General features: G+C 51.5%; 1 protein-coding gene across 1 annotated transcript in view; it reads left to right on the top strand.

Moving 5' to 3' along the window:
* Positions 1–1,018: 1,018 nt before the first annotated feature.
* Positions 1,019–19,269, top strand: part of LOC141984142 (fibrinogen-like protein 1) — a 35,512-nt gene continuing 17,261 nt past the window's right edge. Inside the window, exons 1-2 of the mRNA XM_074947086.1 lie at positions 1,019–1,042; positions 1,368–1,783. Of these exons, the coding sequence (XP_074803187.1) occupies positions 1,400–1,783 (384 nt within the window). The 5' untranslated portion in view covers positions 1,019–1,042; positions 1,368–1,399. The remainder of the gene's footprint in view (positions 1,043–1,367; positions 1,784–19,269) is intronic.

Genomic DNA, 19,269 nt, shown 5'->3' with positions numbered 1-19,269 from the left:
TAATGAATATAAAGGGGACGCTTTATTGAGGCTGCTGGACACACAGCAACCTGGTGGGTCTCTCTGGTTCCCAGACACAGCCCTATGGGACCGCTTGGTTTGGGATTCCATTTAGACAGGAAGCTCTGCAAGACTGATATTTTGGCAAGGGAATAAATGTCTCTGTGTAGCTATAGCTCCAAATCCGGACGCCTCCTTGATTTATATTCAGCCCTTACTAACGCAGGGCTCCCATGCACATCAAATGGAGTTCTGCCTGAGCAAGAACTACGCTAAATCTAAAGGAGTGCTTCCTACTTGGGCTCCTAGCCGATATAAATGGTTGCTCTTTATGGCCTTCATCTTCGCTCAGACCGAGCTGGGATAGCTTTTTTTCCACGTCTCACGCCACTTGCGAATCCCTCTTCTTCACCTCGCGTCACTTGTGGTCCTTGGGGGAGGCGGTGTCAGAGGGATCAGCCGTGGAGTTCAGAAGACACTTAAATTTCCTTTTTGGAGAAGGACGGAGCCAAGGGGAGGACACTGACAAAAGCAAGAAGGTGGGAGGTTAAAATGGAGCTGAGATGGGCAAACGGATGGGACCAGATTGGCCTAATGTTTTCTGCTCTGACTGCCCCCTGTCTTCAGCTGCCCGCATGGTCATTACACCACTTGCAGGTTCCTGTGAGTGACTAACTGGGCCAAGGTAGGTTAAGATTTCAGCTTTCTCGGGCACGGATTGAGCCTAGGCATGAAGCACGTTTTCCTTTGTTCTTTGTTTTTCAGGTTAAATAGTTACACAGGGAACTATTGAGGAGGATTGACCCTGGATTAATGAAGGAGCGCAGCTACTGATGGCAAAAGTCTGCTGATGGGTGTCTTCCCCTACCTGTTTCTAGGGAAGCCTGCTGTCTCCTGGAAGCGGCTTGTGACTGGCAGATGGGAAGAGCTGTCCGGGGTCCTGTAAACCGAGACAGGACTTCACAGCTCGGCCAGCACGTTTTTAAGGCGACTCAGCTGCCAGCAGATCCACGCAGAGGAACCATCTTAGTGCGGAGAGCTGGTAGGAGCCCGTGGGGGTTGTCGCTTGGAGGTAGGCCTCGCCTGTTGGTAGCTGGTGTAATGAGGAGCAGTAAAGGTCTATGGGGTCAGGCCAGTGCCTTCTCCTCAATAACCCACTTCACTCTCACACACTGCGTTCCCCATTTGTGTGTGGCTGCTACCCAGTTATCCCCGCTGTGAGCTACATGCCAGCAGGACTCTTCCTCTTTGGCCTCTTGGCACAGTAGCCATTGGCTCTCTTGGCGGTAGCCAGTGCTATGCATGTGGGTTTCCCCAAGTGGCAATCTCGATCCTGGGCACTGAATGAATGACAGTGTGTTACCCAGGTGGCTCCTTGTTTGCACCCTTCACCTTCCTCATGAAGTTCGCCCTCCCCCTCGGCTCCACCAGGATGGCCCTGTGGTCTCTCCTCTTCATGGCCGTCCTGAATGGCCCCTCGCTGCAGAAGCCCCTGGCTGCTGAAGATGACAGCAGGGGGCACCACGGGAACACAGGCCTGATCCAGTGTGGGGAGTACAGCAACCAGGTCCTGCCCAACGGCCGGTGTAAGATTGTTGCCACCTTGCCGCAGATGGATGAGCAGCGGTGCCCAGATATGTTCCGCTGCACGGACGAGGTCTCCTACTGGCTCCACGAGAACGAGGAGCGCAAGCAGCAGATCCTGGAGCTGCGGGAGCTGATCTCTGAGCTGCAGGAGGAGCTGAGGAACCACCGGCATCGCATCAAAGTCCTTGAGCTGCAGGTAAAATCCAGGAGCATTTCCCTGGCCGCCCAACTGCCTTTCGTAGGCCTCCGGTCTTTGCCAGGGGTGGGCGTGTGGGTGGGCACAGTAGGATACACATAGGTTTATTGTGACCCTTCCTTCCTCTTCTGAGGTCACTTCTCATCTGACCCCACCAGCACAAGGAATCTCCAGCCTTATTATTCCATCCAGCTCCCTTTCTCAGTTGTCAAGTTTTTGGATCATTAGGGTTACCCTCTTCTATAATTTCTGCATCACCTCCCTGCTCATTGAAAGACAGATGGAAGTACAGAGCTGGGTATTTGCACCTGCATTTTCCCACTTCTTTGCCCCCTGCTTGGTCATCTGCACCTGGTCAAAGTGGGTCTAAATCACTATTATGACAGAATCCTGATCTGTTAGTATTTGACATCCACATAGCGTTCTCCTCATTCTGCTTTAATTGCTCCTGGCTTTAGGCAGCGTGGATCTGGATTCGGCAGGCTGATCCATTGGGGAGGAACTAGGAGGAATGGGGGGAAAACTGAGCAACTGTCAGCTATTGGGGGGAAACCTTTCCAGGCAGTGAGATCTTATTAGGCTCTCAGAGGAAGTGATGGAAGCTGTTTGCTTGAGTCATTACAACCAGATTGGACAAAACCCTAGAGAATAGACTATGGGTCAAAATCTTGCACTAGCCTCCCCAGGCTGGACGAGATGAGTCCGGCATGTCAAAGTGCTGTGAGTCATTTGCTGTTTGGCTTTGTTTCATTCTCATTTGCCCTCCCCGGCTCCTGCTGATCCCCATTTTGCAATGTATCGCCTTCCCGGCAGATTTCCAGGTCATTGTTTTGTCCCTGGGCCTGAGTCACAGAGACCTTTCCATCTGCCCCGTGCTCGTGTCCTGATTCAGCCATGCTCAGTCCAACAGCCCACCTTGTTCAGACTGACCCTCTCTTGCCTGTCTGAGCTCAGTCCAGGCAGGACCCTTTCTGAGCCCTGAACTTCACCTCTCTCTCATCACATATACAGTGATTGCATTGGCACTGATACCTGCCCTTTTCTATAGGCTTCAGCACAAAGTGTGTGGATCTTAAGGGTGTTTAGGTATTGGTCCCCAGCTCGTTGTCTGCAGTAATCCATGAGTACCTTGAAGAGACTAGAGTTGGTCCCTATCAGCACAGACACATCAGAGGTTCCTTTAGGGTCGGGGCATATTAAGGCAGCTGTGTCCACCTCTTCTTACCCCAGCCACTTCCTCTGGGAATTCCAGGTGCACTATGACGTACCCTTGGTAGAGGTATTCATCCACGCTGAGGCCACACAGGCCAAGGCCAGTCAGGGGCTGTATAGACAGGTGCCTAAGCATCCATTGGTAGAAGGACTGAAATATAATCGTCACTTGAGATCCAGTGCCAAGCACTGCTTCACGTTCTGTCCCTTTGATCCTCACCGCGACCTCTGCTCGAGGCCCTTTCAGTCCTGAGGGCATCCCAGTTGGACAGTCTTTTCCAGGAGAGCCTTCAAGTCCTGTGGGTCTGGGTGGCCCCCAGATCCTTCAGCAGTTCCTCAACCCCCTTCCCAACTGGTCCTCAGCTTTCCGTACACTAAGGAGGGATTTTTCTTCATTACGGCGCTTGGCTGCACTGTGCCCATCCTGACCACACCAGGAGCAGAAGAATTGTCCTTTTTCTCCTGTCACCCACGTGGGCTGGTGGCTCTAAAGGCTGACTTTTCCATCGCCACAGGCAGAGGCTCCTTACTCCTGGAAGTCTTAGCTTGGTCAGTGGTGCTTTGCAGCTCAGCTATGTGTGTTGGGCAAGTTCCTCTCCGGCGCTCACCATCAGCACATTGGTTGTCCGCAGAGGTGCTGTGCTGGCTGGCTCAGATGTCTGGGCTTCCCAAAACTCACTGGCAGCCTGCCTTTCTTCCTCCTCGCTGACGTCAGTTGGGAGTAACTCAGGGGACGTTTCTGTCGCTCTCTTAACTGGAGATGAACTAGAATCAGCTTCTGATATTGAGTTTTTCTCTTACAATTTGAGCCGGTCTGGTCTGGTCCATCTGCTCAGCAGTCACTGCTCCCCTCTGGACAGCTCTCTGAAGCAGTCTCTCTCCACCTCCGTATATAGGCTGAAACCTTCTCTTTCCCCCCCCCCCCCCCGCCTTTGCTGTCGGGAATTAAGGAACTTACAGTAACTGTCCTCAGAGCCCTCTACACTCCCAAAGGTGTGATCAGGGACCTCTAGGCAGTCCTTCACACTGACCCCAGGGTTAGCGAGCTTCAGGGTGCGAATCACGTCGAATGCTGGGCCCTTTGGCTCTCTACTTGACATCTTCACGTTTCTGCGTCTGGTACAGCCCACTCCTGCAGCATTTCAGTGGTATGTTCTATCCAGGCTTCAAATGCCTCTTCCCCAGGTATTGGGTTAGGACCACCAGCAAGTAACTTTAACTTGCGATAGGAGCTTGACGTAGCATGGGACAACACAACCTTTTCCAATGTTTGCCTCAGTGATTTTGCCCAATCATTGGCCAAGGCTGCAACCCCCTCAGCTAGGGGCTGCTGAGTCAGGGCCCAACCAACCTGACGTATTCACCATTATACAAACAGTGATTTTCCTCAAAAATATAGCAGGATTGTTTTCCCAACTTTGTGAATTACTCAAGATGTGCTTGTGAGGGGTACTGACCAGTCAAGCCCCCTTAAAATGTAACCCTTCTTCCAGGTGGAGCCAGCAGCAACTGGGCCAGGTTCAATATCTAGGGGTTCCTTTCCATGGATACAACACAGAACTGGCACAAGCCCCCACCCAGTAACCTGGGAAAATTATGCACCAACCCCTAGGTGCCTCTGAGAGGCAATACTTCCCTCCTTTTATTAAGTTTCTTTTCTACACTCAGACTCTGTGCTAGCAAGAGAGGAAGTAACTTGGTGTTAATTTGGGAAAACACCACAAACGGAGTTCATAAGCCATGAGCAAAAGCCCCAAGCCCAAGTAAGTTGGGTAGTGCCCTTTTCACCTCAGGTTCTAAAGTCCAGCAAACCAAAAGTCCCTTTAACATACCTAATCCTTCTCTGCCCCTGCACCTCACTCACAGTTGCTGTCCTTGCTCAGCGCAGACCCAGAGTTCAGAGGTGCAGCTGCAGAGTTCACCTCACCCCCTGGGTGGGGTAAGGAGGCACGTTACTTGCGCCACTGCTTGGGCGCTCATCTGCCGCTCGCTGCGCCTCTCCAGCCACTCATTCGCCAGCTGACTGTAAGTCATTGCTGGCTGCCACCTGCCTTTCTGCTGTGATCTCTGTATATCCGTCTCAGTGATTTTCAGCTCTTTGCAGTCTGGGATAGAGACACTACCCCATTGCAACTGATTTCAGCTCTGATTGAGCATTTAAAATAACAAAAGAGCCTCCTAATGAAGCCTATTTAGTGCTTTCTTTGAACAGTGGGGAGGAACAGGTTAAACCAGACTAGGGGGAACCCTTGGGGAGGGTTTGCAATCCTCCTGGCTGGGACACCTGTCCTTACCCCGCTACCTTCACTGGGCTCTGGCCTTCGAGCCCCTGGTTTAACAAGGTCCTTTCAGCTGAGGGTAGCCCCCCTCATTTGGGACAGATTAAGCACAGTCCTGCTTCCCTGTATTCCTATAATCACAATATTGGTAACAGCATTTCACTACCCCTGCATTCCGTACTAAAGTGATTTGTAACCCAACACCAGCCAAAGTTGATTACTTTGAGCAAAACACGGGTCTGTCTGCTGGATATCTCAGCAGAGCAGGAGCAAACTGTATTTACATAAACACATCCAAAGTCTCTCCCGCTCCCAGCTAGCTGTCAGGGAAGCATTCATTCAGTTCATTTAGACCCTTACATGTGATTAAAACAAACTTCCCCAAATATCCCTCCCACTTGAACCCTGCCTCGTCATCCTCCCAGTTCATGCTGGTCCCCTCTGTCTCTCAGCTGTCCTGGCACCTGCAAGGAGTAGCTCCTGCCATTCAAAGCCACCCTCTGCTTTCCTCTCTCTTACCCTCTCCCCTTCTGTCATTTGCTCTGCTCCTCCTCCTCCACCCTGTCCATTTGATCAGTATTTCCTGTTTTCCATCCCCATCCTCCACCAGACCTTGTCACAAGCGGATGTGCCTCCAGGTTCCTCAAGTTATCTGTCAGCCCTTTTCCCAACTACCAGCTGGATCCTGAAACCCTTGCGAAGGTTTCACCCGTCCTTAGCTAGGCACAGTCTCCTTCTGTTTGGACCCTAAATGATTTATTTGCCCCCCAGCCTTGCTGCTAGGACTGGGCAGTCTTTGCCCCAGGCCCAGAGGCTGTAGGAAGTGTTACTCATGCTAAAGAAGCTCTGTCTGGGGCTGCCGCTTTCCCCCTGTGTTCCTCATTTTAGGTCGCTAACCTCTGATGGCGGCCCGAGCGTAATGAGCATACCCGTCCATTCCCACCTGCAGCAGGTTGGTGTCAGTGCTTGAGGCCACAGTTTCTAGGAGGACTGTGCCCGACGCGCTCTTGGGGCAGTCTCCTCCCCACCCCTGTGTACAGAGAGGCAGCTAGGCAGTGTTGGCCAATGGAGCAGGGGCCACGTGCGTCCAGCTCTGAAGAGCCAGCACACAGCCAGCTGTGCCCAACCAGAACGGCCCCAGCTGCGCACATCTGGCACCTAGTGGTTTAAGCTTCTGGCTAGTCAGCTCCTAAGCAGATGGGGCAAAGAACGGGGTGGGGTGGGTAAGCATCACATTGATGTGACGAGAGGAAAAACGCTGGACACTGGCACTGTTAATATTGTACCTCAGGAGAGGCATGATGACCCTGAGCCTCTGCCTCTCGCTGCAGCCTCTCAGACCCCGGAGCTAATGGTATTGGAAAGGAGAGAGAGGAGGAAAGGGCTGGCTGCCTGCACCAGCTGGGGAGTTGTCAGCGTGTACCCCCAAGAACCTGTCTCCCTCCCGCACCAGGCTTCCCAGGCCTGCTGTGCCCCATCCAGCCACTGAATGGCTTTCTCTCCCCTTCCCCCGCACTTCATGCTTGGCTGGCTCTACAGGAGTTCCCGTTGCAGGCCTTGGTCTAAGAAACCCAGTCTGGTCCTGGATCGAGTCCTGCCCCTGGATGGACATGCTGATGTACCCTTTGGTTCCTCTACACCGCAATTAGACACCCAGCTGACTCAGGCTCCCAGGGCTTGGTGTAAGGGATTGTTTCATTATGGTGTAGCTGTTCAGACTCGGGCTGCAGCCCAGGCTCTGGGTCCCTCTTGCCTCACAGGGTCTTAAATCCCGGGCTCCAGCCTGAGCTCAAATGTCTACACTATTAACAGCTCTTTAGCCCAAGTCAGCTGGCACAGGCCAGCCACAGGTGTCTGATTGCTGTGTAGACATCCCCAAAGTGCTCAGGGATGCCTGGAATTCCATTCTCTGTGTTCCCAGATGTTGGAGATTGGAAGAGACCCAACAAGCCCTGTCTCCACCCCCTGTCAATGAAGGGTTGCTCCCTACACACTGTGCTCCAGGGCTTTCTCCAGCACAGCTGTAAATGTCTCAAGCAATGGGGCTTCCTGCATGGCCCTTGGGAGACTATTTCACAGTCGAATAGATCCCATCTCGTTTTCCTGCCATCCAGCCTCTCTTTCCCGTTGTTCATTTCCCTGTCCTTTCTCCCAGATGCAACCCCTTGTTCCTCCAAACGATCCATCTCCCACCTGGGTCTGCCCCCCATCGTGGTTTGGTCAAGTTCCACCTGTTGCAATGTGTTCACATTTCCTCCTAAATTGCTGCTCTTTTTCCAAAAAGCTTCACCAGGCCATCTGTCCTCTGCCCAGCCTCACCAGGCCAGCTGCTGCTGGCTCTGATGGTGCTGTAAATCCGGAGTGACTCCACTATGTAACCGCCAGCCCCCGGGGGCAGTGGAAAAGTCCTGGTAACCCCCCGAACAGTTGTGACGTGACTGTTTACGAATGAGCCAGGTCTGCTCCCAGGCCGCCTTTACCCCAACGGCTGCACTTCGCAGATAAAGGGGCACTGCAGTTATTTCCCCCGCTAAGCTGCCTGCGAGTCCTGTAGCAGCAATGGACTAGCTCAGATCCCTCCTCTGGAAGGATTAGTGAGAGACTGCCCTGCATGCTGCTTGGTTTAATGAGATCTCCGGCCATCTGTCCTCTGCCCAGCTCGGAGCCCATCTAGTCTCTCAGTGGAGGACGGTGATTCATTCGTTTGTTTATTTTTGCACTGCGATATGCCAGGGCCCAGATCCTTAGCTGGTGTCAGTGGAACTCCTCCTCCTGAGGATCGGGCACCTGGGGGGGTCTTTTAACAGATCTGGGAAACAGACACAGTGGGGGAGGCTTATCTAGAAGTTGGTGAAGGGGGGAATCCACTCCAGAGGAGGAGAGGGATCCAAGGGGCTGTAGCCAGGCGGAGTGCAGGGCAGTTACCCAAAGGACCATGGAGGTTGAAGATCAGGAATCTCTTCGTTACTCTGGATCCCACAGCCTGGTCTCTCAAGGGAAGCCATGGAACCCCTACTGCTTGGGACATTTTAAAGGAGCTGGAAGCACATACTGCAAGGAGCTCTCCTGAACTGACCAAAGGCCCAGTGGTTCTGTTCCTTCTCCCTCCCCTCTGATAGGCTGCAGGACCATGTGGCACTAGCTGAAATCAGGACAGTGGGTACATAAAGGACTTTCTGCCACACTAGCGTCCTGATCAATGGCCAGGGCTCCTAAGCACTAGATAATATAAATGAAGAACACCAATCTAAGCAAGTTCACAGACTTACCAGGCGGAGGACTGCAAGAAACACCAATCGCTACACAAGAAAGGGAGTTTGTTGTAGTTTCATAATCGATTTGGGGCCAATTGTTGCTCCTGTCAAACAATATTACTTAACTCTTCCATAGCAGATTTCATCCCTAAATCTCTAAGGGCTTTACAAAAGTCAGTGAGTATCACAGTCCCATATTACAGATGGGGAAACTGAGTCACAGAGCCGTGGCATGTTTCAAAGGTTCCAAGACCAGAAGGGACCACTGTGGTCATCCAGTGTGATCATCTATGTAAACCACGCCAGAGAACTTCCCCAAAATAACTCCTAGCGCAGATCTCGTAGAAAAACACCCACCCTTGATTTAAAAATTGTCTGTGAGGAAGAATCCATCACAACCCTTGGTAAATTTTTCCAGTGGTTAATTACTGTCACTGTTAAAAATCAGAGGGGTAGCCGGGTTAGTCTGGATTTGTAAAAGTGGCAAAGAGTCCTGTGGCACCTTATAGACTAACAGACGTATTGGAACATAAGCTTTTGTGGGTGAATATTTCGTGATGCCTCCGACGAAGTGGGTATTCATCCACGAAAGCTTATGCTCCAATACGTCTGTTAGTCTATAAGGTGCCACAGGATTCTTTGCCACTGTGAAAAATGTACGCCTTATTTCCAGTCTGAATTTGTCTAGCTTCACCTTCCACGCATTGGACCATGTTAGACCTTTCTCTGCTAGATTGAAGATCCCATGATTAAATATTTATTCCCCGTGCAGGTACTTAGAGACTCTGATTAAGTCACCCCATAACCTTCTCTTTGTGAAGCTAAATAGACTGAGCTCCATAAGTCTATCACTATAAGGGAGGTTTTCTAATCCTTTAATCAGTCATGGCTCTTCTCTGAACCCTCCCCAATTATCAACATCCTTCCTGAATTGTGGGCACTGGAACTGGTCACAGGATTCCAGCAGTGGTCGCACCAGTGCCGAATACAGAGGTCAAATAACCTCTCTACTGCTTGCTCAAGGGTACAGAGCAAAGCAAGGAGTAAAACCCTTGTCCAGTTCCCTGTCCATCGGACCATGCTGCCTGTCATATGGAGCAAGCTTAGTCTGTAGCTGTGTTATTGGAATCCTAGCCTAAGGTCTCACAGCCACTCGGCATCCCCTCAGACGCTTCTCTCTGCTCACGTACTCCATGCTGCGAGCATGTTCGTTTCTATCCTGTGGGATTGCCAAATGCAACCCCATTGGTTGAGATGTGATCATGTGACTGAAAGCAGCTTGTTATGGCTAGCTGGTTTCACTGGTTTGATTGTTATTTTTGAACATTAGCTGGCTAGTAATTGGCTGGTCCATCTAGTCAGTATCCTGTCTTCCAAGCGTGGCCAATGCCAGATGCTTTAGATGGAATGAACATAACAGGCGATCACCGAGTTATGCATCTCCTTTCGTCCATTCCCAGCTTCTCGCAGTCAGACATTTAGGGACGCCCAGAGCATGGCATTGCATCTCTGACCATCTAATAGCCATTGATGGACCTATCCTTCATGAACTTATCTAATTCATTTTTGAATCCAGTTATAGTCTTGGCCTTCACAACATCCCCTGGCAATGAGTTCCACAGGTTGACGGTGCATTGTGTGAAGAAATACTTCCTTTCATTTGTTTTCATCCTGCTGCCTATTAATTTCGTTGGGTGACCCCTGGTTCTTGTGTTATGAGAAGGAGTAAATAACACTTCCTTATTTACTTTCTCCACACTAGTCATGATTTTGTAGACCTCTATCATATCCCCCTTAGTTGCTTCTTTTCCAAGCTGAACGGTTCCAGTCTTTTTAATTTCTCCTTATCTGGAAGCTGTTCCATACCCCTAATAATTTTTGTTGCCCTTTTCTGTACCTTTTCCAATTCTAATATATCTCTTTTGAGATGGGGCAAAGAGATCTGCACAATACTATTCAAGGTGCGGGCGTACCATGGATTTATACAGAGGCATTATGATATTTTTTTCTGATTATCTGTCCCTTTCCTAATGATTCCTAACATTCTGTTCATTTTTTTGACTACTGCTGCACATGGAGTGGATGTTTTCAGAGAACTATCCAAAATGACTCCATGATCTCCTTCTTGAGTGGGAACAGCTAATTTAGACGCCATCATTGTGTATGGATAGTTGGGATTATGCTTTCCAATGTGCATTGCTTTGCATTTATCAACACTGGGGGGTACCAGTCCCCTGGGAGGCAGGGCAGTTGGGAGGATAAGCACATTAAAGATGGAGAGGTGCTCAGATACTATCGTGATGGAAAGCCATGTAATACCCTCAGGCAGTCAGACAGAGAGGGAGAGTCCTGTGAAGGTGACAGTCTCTCATTATTAAGAGTTCATCTGTTCTTCCTGTTTATTCTCCAAAGTAAAAATGCCAGGTGCAATGTCCCACACACTCATAGAATCATAGAATATCAGGGTTGGAAGGGACCTCAGGAGGTCATCTAGTCCAACCCCCTGCTCAAAGCAGGACCAATCCCCAATCAAATCATCCCAGCCAGGGCTTTGTCAAGCCTGACCTTAAAAACTTTTAAGGAAGGAGATTCTACCACCTCCCTAGACTAGAGGCATTCCAGTGTTTCACCACCCTCCTAGTGAAAAAGTTTTTCCTAATATCCAACCTAAACCTCTCCCACTGCAACTTGAGACCATTACTCCTTGTCCTGTCCTCTTCTACCACTGAGAATAGTCTAGAACCATCCTCTCTGGAACCACCTCTCAGGTAGTTGAAAGCAGCTATCAAATCCCCCCTCATTCTTCTCTTCTGCAGACTAAACAATCCCAGTTCCCTCAGCCTCTCCTCATAAGTCATGTATTCCAGACCCCTAATCATTTTTGTTGCCCTTCGCTGGACTCTCTCCAATTTATCCACATCCTTCTTGTAGTGTGGGGCCCAAAACTGGACACAGTACTCCAGATGAGGCCTCACCAATGTCAAATAGAGGGGAACGATCACGTCCCTCGATCTGCTCGCTATGCCCCTACTTATACATCCCAAAATGCCATTGGCCTTCTTGGCAACAAGGGCACACTGCTGACTCATATCCAGCTTCTCGTCCACTGTAACCCCTAGGTCCTTTTCCGCAGAACTGCTGCCTAGCCATTCGGTCCCTAGTCTGTAGCTGTGCATTGGGTTCTTCCGTCCTAAGTGCAGGACCCTGCACTTATCCTTATTGAACCTCATCAGATTTCTTTTGGCCCAATCCTCCAATTTGTCTAGGTCCCTCTGTATACTATCCCTGCCCTCCAGCGTATCTACCACTCCTCCCAGTTTAGTATCATCTGCAAATTTGCTGAGAGTGCAATCCACACCATCCTCCAGATCATTTATGAAGATATTGAACAAAACCGGCCCCAGGACCGACCCCTGGGGCACTCCACTTGACACCGGCTGCCAACTAGACATGGAGCCATTGATCACTACCCGTTGAGCCCGACAATCTAGCCAACTTTCTACCCACCTTAGAGTGCATTCATCCAGCCCATACTTCTTTAATTTGCTGACAAGAATACTGTGGGAGACAGTGTCAAAAGCTTTGCTAAAGTCAAGAAACAATACATCCACTGCTTTCCCTTCATCCACAGAACCAGTAATCTCATCATAGAAGGCGATTAGATTAGTCAGGCATGACCTACCCTTGGTGAATCCATGCTGACTGTTCCTGATCACTTTCCTCTCGTGTAAGTGCTTCAGGATTGATTCCTTGAGGACCTGCTCCATGATTTTTCCGGGGACTGAGGTGAGGCTGACTGGCCTGTAGTTCCCAGGATCCTCCTCCTTCCCTTTTTTAAAGATTGGCACTACATTAGCCTTTTTCCAGTCATCCAGGACTTCCCCCGTTCGCCACGAGTTTTCAAAGATAATGGCCAATGGCTCTGCAATCACATCCGCCAATTCCTTTAGCACTCTCGGATGCAACTCGTCTGGCCCAATGGACTTGTGCACGTCCAGCTTTTCCAAATAGTCCCTAACCACCTCTTTCTCCACGGAGGGCTGGCTATCTACTCCCCATGTTGCGATGCCCAGCGCGGCAGTCTGGGAGCTGTCCTTGTTAGTGAAGACAGAGGCAAAAAAAGCATTGAGCACATTAGCTTTTTCCACATCCTCTGTCACTAGGTTGCCTCCCTCATTCAGTAAGGGGCCCACACTTTCCTTGGCTTTCTTCTTGTTGCCAACATACCTGAAGAAACCCTTCTTGTTACTCTTGACATCTCTTGCTAGCTGCAGCTCCAGGTGCGATTTGGCCCTCTTGATTTCATTCCTACATGCCCGAGCAATATTTTTATACTCTTCCCTGGTCATGTGTCCAACCTTCCACTTCTTGTAAGCTTCTTTTTTATGTTTAAGATCCGCTAGGATTTCACCGTTAAGCCAAGCTGGTCGCCTGCCATATTTACTATTCTTTTGACTCATCGGGATGGTTTGTCCCTGTAACCTCAACAGGGATTCCTTGAAATACAGTCAGCTCTCCTGGACTCCTTTCCCCTTCATGTTAGTCCCCCAGGGGATCCTACCCATCCGCTTCCTGACGGAGTCGAAGTCTGCTTTCCTGAAGTCCAGGGTCTGTATCCTGCTGCTTACCTTTTTTCCCTGTGTCAGGATCCTGAACTCAACCAACTCACTGTGTGTTAACCAGTTGTGATGTGACAAGGACTTGACTGTGACATGATTTACGAGGAGAGGCTGAAGGAACTGGGATTATTTAGTCTGCAGAAGAGAGGAGTGAGGGGGAATTTGATAGCAGCCTTCAGCTACCTGAAGGGGTTTGGCAGATGACAGAACAAGGAGCAATGGTCTCGAGTTGCAGTGGGGGAGGTCTAGGTTGGCTATTAGGAAACACTGTTTCACTAGAAGGGTGGTGAAGCACTGGAATGGGTTACCTAGGGAGGTGGTGGAATCTCCATCCTTAGAGGTTTTTAAGGCCCGGCTTGACAAAGCCCTGGCTGGGATGATTGAGTTGGGGATTGGTCCTGCTTTGAGCAGGGGACTGGACTAGATGATCTCCTGAGGTCCCTTCCAACCCTGATCTTCTGTGATTCTAAGGAGTCTGAGGGCTGTTGGAAATCAAGGGGCAGGAGCAGATGAACTCCAGTATTCCTTCAGATGCAGTTTATTGACACAGCCACAACCAATACACTATAAATCAATAATCAAAACGATGTGACAAACAGAGTTGGATCGTCTAGTCCTTGTGATTTATTACACAGCCAGAGAGAGTTCAGTCCAGGTGAGAAAAGGTTTCACGTTGTTATTGAACCTCGTAAATCTTTGCTGTCAAATGGCACTGCAGATTGGCTGGCTGCATTGAATTATGCAGATTGTTGGGTAGCACTCAGCGTAATCAAATACCGACTTGGGGAAAGTATTATCAGGATTCCAGTGAAAATCCATGAATACCTTAGGCAAAGAGCATTACAGCAAATATCGGCTCCAGATTGTTCTCCAAAGTTTTCCTGTGAATCCTGAAGCCAGCAGAAACAGTTATAACAGAATGGCAGTTGCACCATCCTGTGGCAGAAATGCCGAATGACTTTCCTTGGCTAGAAAGGATGGGGGAAGCTGGGTCTTTGAATGATCAGTGTCAGCTAAAAGAGACCAAATTGTGGACACTTGAAAAACAGCTTCAGCTAACTGAAGATTCAAGCATCTCTGCCGTGTCGTCACAGATCCAGGGTGGATCGTAAGTGGAGGTGCATAGTCTGTATACCCTGGATGGCAAATTTAACCAGCAGCAATCTTGCACTGCTATTTGGGGTTTCACACTAGCAGCTGCAGAAGGGAGGCAGCCCCATTAGAGGATCAGGACTCAGAATACAGAGGCATTGATCTCAGAGGTGGAAAGGCTGGGGGTGCAGTTAATTTCAGGCACAATGTTGCACCTTGGTGCCCCAATGTTAGACCATTTATATGCAGTGATGAGCTGCCAAAATCTTAACAACCAGTTCCCACCTCACCCCACGAGGGGGTCGTTGCCCACCCCTGCCCCCTGGGACTCCTGCCCTGTTGCGGTTCAAATACAAGACAGGACAAGCTTCAAGCAAGCAAGCAGGCTGGTCTGCTGACGGGCTGGTCTGCCTGTCAGCTTTTCCACCCTTTCCTTTATTTCTCACTCTCCCCCCGCGCATTACATACTCCAACAGATAAAAGGAATACACTGACTTTGTATAATATTCTTATTTACCAATTTCTATCTACTGCATTTCTTGCTCTCGGGCCTTGAGCCCAGTCCTGGGAGGCTTCCCACGGTTCATGTCATCTGGGCGAGATTCCAAGGTTCATGCCCTTGAGAGGAGCCGTGTGTGCACTGCTCCTACACAACACTCAGGGTGTGCCCTGAATGTTGCCAAGTGCATGAACCTTGCATGAATGCTACACTGCCCCATCCAACCCCCCACGTTCCTTGATGCCCCCCCTCCCAGGACTCTTGCCCCCCCCTCGCCTGTCCCCTGACTGCTCCCAGAACCAGGCAGGAGGGTCTCGTGGGCCACCATAGTGGGTGCCCACCCCGCCCCTAAGAACCAGAGGGACCTGCCAGGGGGTGAGGTGGGGAGTCCCGGAGGTGCTTACTTGGGGCAGCTCCCAGGAAGCATCCGGCAGGTCCCTCTGGCTCCTGGGGCGGGAGAGCGTAGCTGGGGGGAGCGGCTGCTCCCCCCACTGATCACATCAAAAGTGGCGCCTTAGACGCCGACTCCCTGGGTGCTCCAGGGCTGGAGCATCCACGGGGAGAATTTGGTGGGTGCAGAGCCCCCACCGGCAGCTCCCTGCCCCGCGCCTGGTCCCAGCTCACCTCCGCTCCTCCTCTGCCTCCTCCCCTGAATGCGCCGCCCTGCTCTGCTTCTCCCCCCTCCCGCCCCCCCCCCCCCAGCTTCCCACGTATCAGCTGTTGGCGCGGGAAGTCGGGGAGGGCTGAGAAGCAGGTGGCGGCTTCCTGCTCAGGCCCAGGGAGGCAGAGGTGAGCTGGGGCGGGGAGCGGTTCCCCTGCTCCTCCCCCCGCCCCGGTTACCTGCTGCGGCGCGGGCGGCCCCCCTCACCCCCCCCCGCCCCAGCTCACCTCCACTCCGCTTCCCTGGGCCTGAGCGCGAAGCTACCACTTGCTTCTCAGCCCTCCCAGGCTTCCCGCGCCAACAGCTGGTTCATGGGAAGCTGCGGGGGTGGAGGAGCGGGACGGCACGTTCAGGGGAGGAGGCGGAAGGAGGTGAGCTGGGGCCGGGCGCGGGGCAGGGAGCTGCCAGTGGGGGCTCTGCACCCACCAAATTTTCTCCATGGGTGCTCCAGGGCTGGAGCACCCATGGAGTCGGCGCCTAAGGCACCACTTTTGGCCGGTTAAATTTCGAAACCCTTTTAGAGCCGGTTCTCCCTCGCGGAACAACCGGTTCTAAAAGGGCTTCTAAATGTAACAACCGGTTCTAGCGAACCGGCTCCAGCTCACCACTGTTCGTATGTCCATATAATTAGTGGGAATAACACCAGTCAAACTGGCACTTTGGTGTCTAAGAGGACAAAGTCGTGGGCCCAGAAAGGGAGGCAAGGGTTGGGAGATCTGGTCCCCTAGGTCACATCTGGTTCCTCCTGCTGGGGGGCAGTGCCGCGTTGTGAGCTGCTGAGTGCTGGTGTTCTTGGAGCCCCGTCTCAGGGGATGCCGCGTGCTGAGTCAGCCGGCCTTGCTGTTATTGTAATGAAAGACCGCCAGGCTCAGTTCAGTGGTAAAGGTGCTCGGCCAGGCTTATTGTCAGTAAAGCACAGCATTAGTGCCCTGGCCAGCGGGTCACAGGGACACTACCACATGGACGCCCGTGACAAGGCAAAGACTCAGTCAGGACACCAGGGTTCGGTCACCTCGGCTGAGACAAAGGTGCCCCTCCTATAACTCGATACAAACAAGTTCCATATGACACTCCAGATGTTGTTCATTATCACCCTTATACCTTGTACCTGCTAGTTCAAACAAAACATGCTTTTCCATCTCTGTCATCCGAGCGTTATCTTACGAGGGGCCGGTGTGTTCCTGGGCCATCCCTTGGGAATTTGTTTAGGTAGTTACTCGAGAGCTCTGGGTGTTCTTGTACCATGTTCCCCAGTCAGGAGCGTGCTCACTTGGTTAGCCAATACGCTGTGTGTTACTCTTCTGCCAAGGCCAGGTCTACTTTGGTTCACACTGCTAGTTATGTCTAGGGCTTCAGCAAGACCTACATACAGCAGTTACGCACAGGAGCAGAGCTTTCACCCATCCTGCTGCAAGTGTCCCAAGCTTGGGGGCTCTCACCCCTTCCCTTGGGGAGAATGTTTCGCATTCAGGCCATTTCACTGGGAGGATGTTTTCCCTCATAATCAACCTACATTTGCATTTGCTTAATGTCATCCCGTTATTCCTAATTATCCCCTGGTAGGGGTGTTATCCCTGTAGGGCACCCCTCATACCTGGACATTGCATTACAGGGGACTTCACCTATCGTACAGCTCCTGGTGGCCACTTCCTTGGCCACGATGGCCAGTCCCAGAGGGTGTCTTCTCCAGATGCCCTCTATAGGTTTTCTGGGGCCCAGGCCTCCAGCTCCCAAGATACCTAGGCTGCTCCCCTCTTTGCTGCACCCACCTCCCATGACAGCTAAGTTCCTTGGGAGCGATGGACTTGTCACCTTCATGGGGGAAGATGGTGGGAGCAGGAGACGGGGCTTCGCAGGGCTAAGGCCTGGATCTCATCTCCGGAGGGCGTTAGAAGAACCCAAATCTCATTGCCTTCAGAACTTAATGCACTTGATGTGGTGTTCCCAGAGACGCAGCAAAGGAGGAAAGAGCAGGGGACAAAATACTCCATAGCTCCCACTGTGTTGGGGGATGGAAACCTAGGGCCAGACCCACAGTTGGTGCAAAATGATGTAGCTCCACTGATGTCAATGGGGATACCCTGATTGACACCTGCTGAGGATCTGGCTCCTGGCCGAGGTCTGTCAGTCACTTGTATTTTTGCTCTATCCCTTGGCCGAGGCTCAGATACAACAGGGATGGGCACCATGACTAAGAACCTCGATGAAGGATGACAAAGCTGGAGGAAGTTCAGTTCTGCTCAGAACACGTGTTCCATGGTCATTCAACCTCAAATCTTTGGCTCTGATGGAGTTCCCGCGACTCAGAGTCGGTGCTGAAGATCACCCAGCTCTACTGAGTGACAGAGAATAGAACAGCAGACAGCACAACCGAGTAACAATATAGATCCAGTAGTGTAGGGAGTCCAGTAGAAATGCCTCTAGTAATATACTGGAAACTATTTTTAATGGTCTCTGGTGATTGTAGTAGGAAGAGAGCCTGAGACATAAGCCCTTGTGTCAGAGGCCTGGTCTGGGGCAGGACCTGCTCACAGAATCTGGCAACAACAGGGCTGATACTGCAAAAATACACATTCCTAAGAAGTGCTAGTCACAAAGTACTTACGCAAACACATCCCAGTGGTATCAAAACATTCCAGTATCAAAAATTGTACAAAAACGTTTCCCAAGAATAACAGGAACACACTGATCCCTCCTAAAAGATAAGGTCAGGATGACAGTATGTAATAAAAATGTTTTAATCAAACCAACATGTGCAAGGTAATGAGTGATAGCTAGCCACATCAGGGAGCAGAACTACAGTAACTATGTCAGAGGGGCAGTACTAACTTGTTTGTATCAGGATATAAAGATGTATCTCAGAGGGAGTATCTTTGGGATGGGCAGGGATGGTGTCCCTAGCCTCTGTTTGCCAGAAGCTGGGAATGGGCGACAGGGGATGGATCACTTGATGATTACCTGGTCTCTTCATTCCCTCTGGGGCACCTGGCACTGGCCACTGTCGGAAGACAGGATACTTCGCTAGATGGACCTTTGATCTGACCCAGTAGGGCCGTTCTTATGTCTGGCCTAGGGAGGAACGGAAAGTCCTGCCTTCACTGAGCTGGTCCATTGTTGCGGGCATACATGTATTAGTGGTCTGGTGAAGTCTGCGGAATACTAGTACCCTGCTGCATCGACAAAAAACCCGGCTGGGTGCCTTCATCCCTTAACAGATCTTGTGGTCATTGGGCAGTTTGCTCAAGGTCTGCTGTGCCACACACACAGCCAAAACCCACACACACACACAGCCAAACATCTATCAACATCTAACCACAGTGATAACAAAAGCAGAGGATTGGAGTCAGGGGTGATGGATTCTTTGTAAAAGTGAGGGGGTCACGAGGCCTCGCCCCCTCCATGGCCCTGCCCCTGCCCCGCCGCCTCCCCTGAGGCCCCCACTCCCCAGCCAAGCCAGAAGCCGGAGCCAGGCTGGGGAGCTGTGGACCCTCCACCTGCTCAGGGTAGGGGGGCCTAAGAGCAGTCCCCGGCCTGTGTCCCTGCCTACCGGGCCCCTCACCCAGGGCAGGTGGAGGGTCTGTGGCTCCCTACAGCTGCCCACGTGACTCTTACCCCAACTCAGCTCCAGTTTTCGGCCTGGCCTGGTGGCAGGGCCTTGGGGGCCAAACAGCCACAGCCGGGCCATGGTAAGAGCTACCCTGGACGGAGAACCCAGGGGGTGGGGACATAGGCTGGGGGTTGCTTTCAGCCTCCTACCCCTACCCCAGGCATGCGGAGGGTCCACGGCTCCCCACAGTTCCCCAGGCCACTTTTACCCGAGCCGGGCTCCAGCTTCCGGCCTAGCTGGTGGGCGGGACCTCGGGGGGAAGA

This window comes from Natator depressus, chromosome 3 (genome assembly GCF_965152275.1).
Source record: "Natator depressus isolate rNatDep1 chromosome 3, rNatDep2.hap1, whole genome shotgun sequence".
NCBI lineage: Eukaryota > Metazoa > Chordata > Testudines > Cheloniidae > Natator > Natator depressus.
This window is presented reverse-complemented; position numbering and strand designations above follow the sequence as displayed.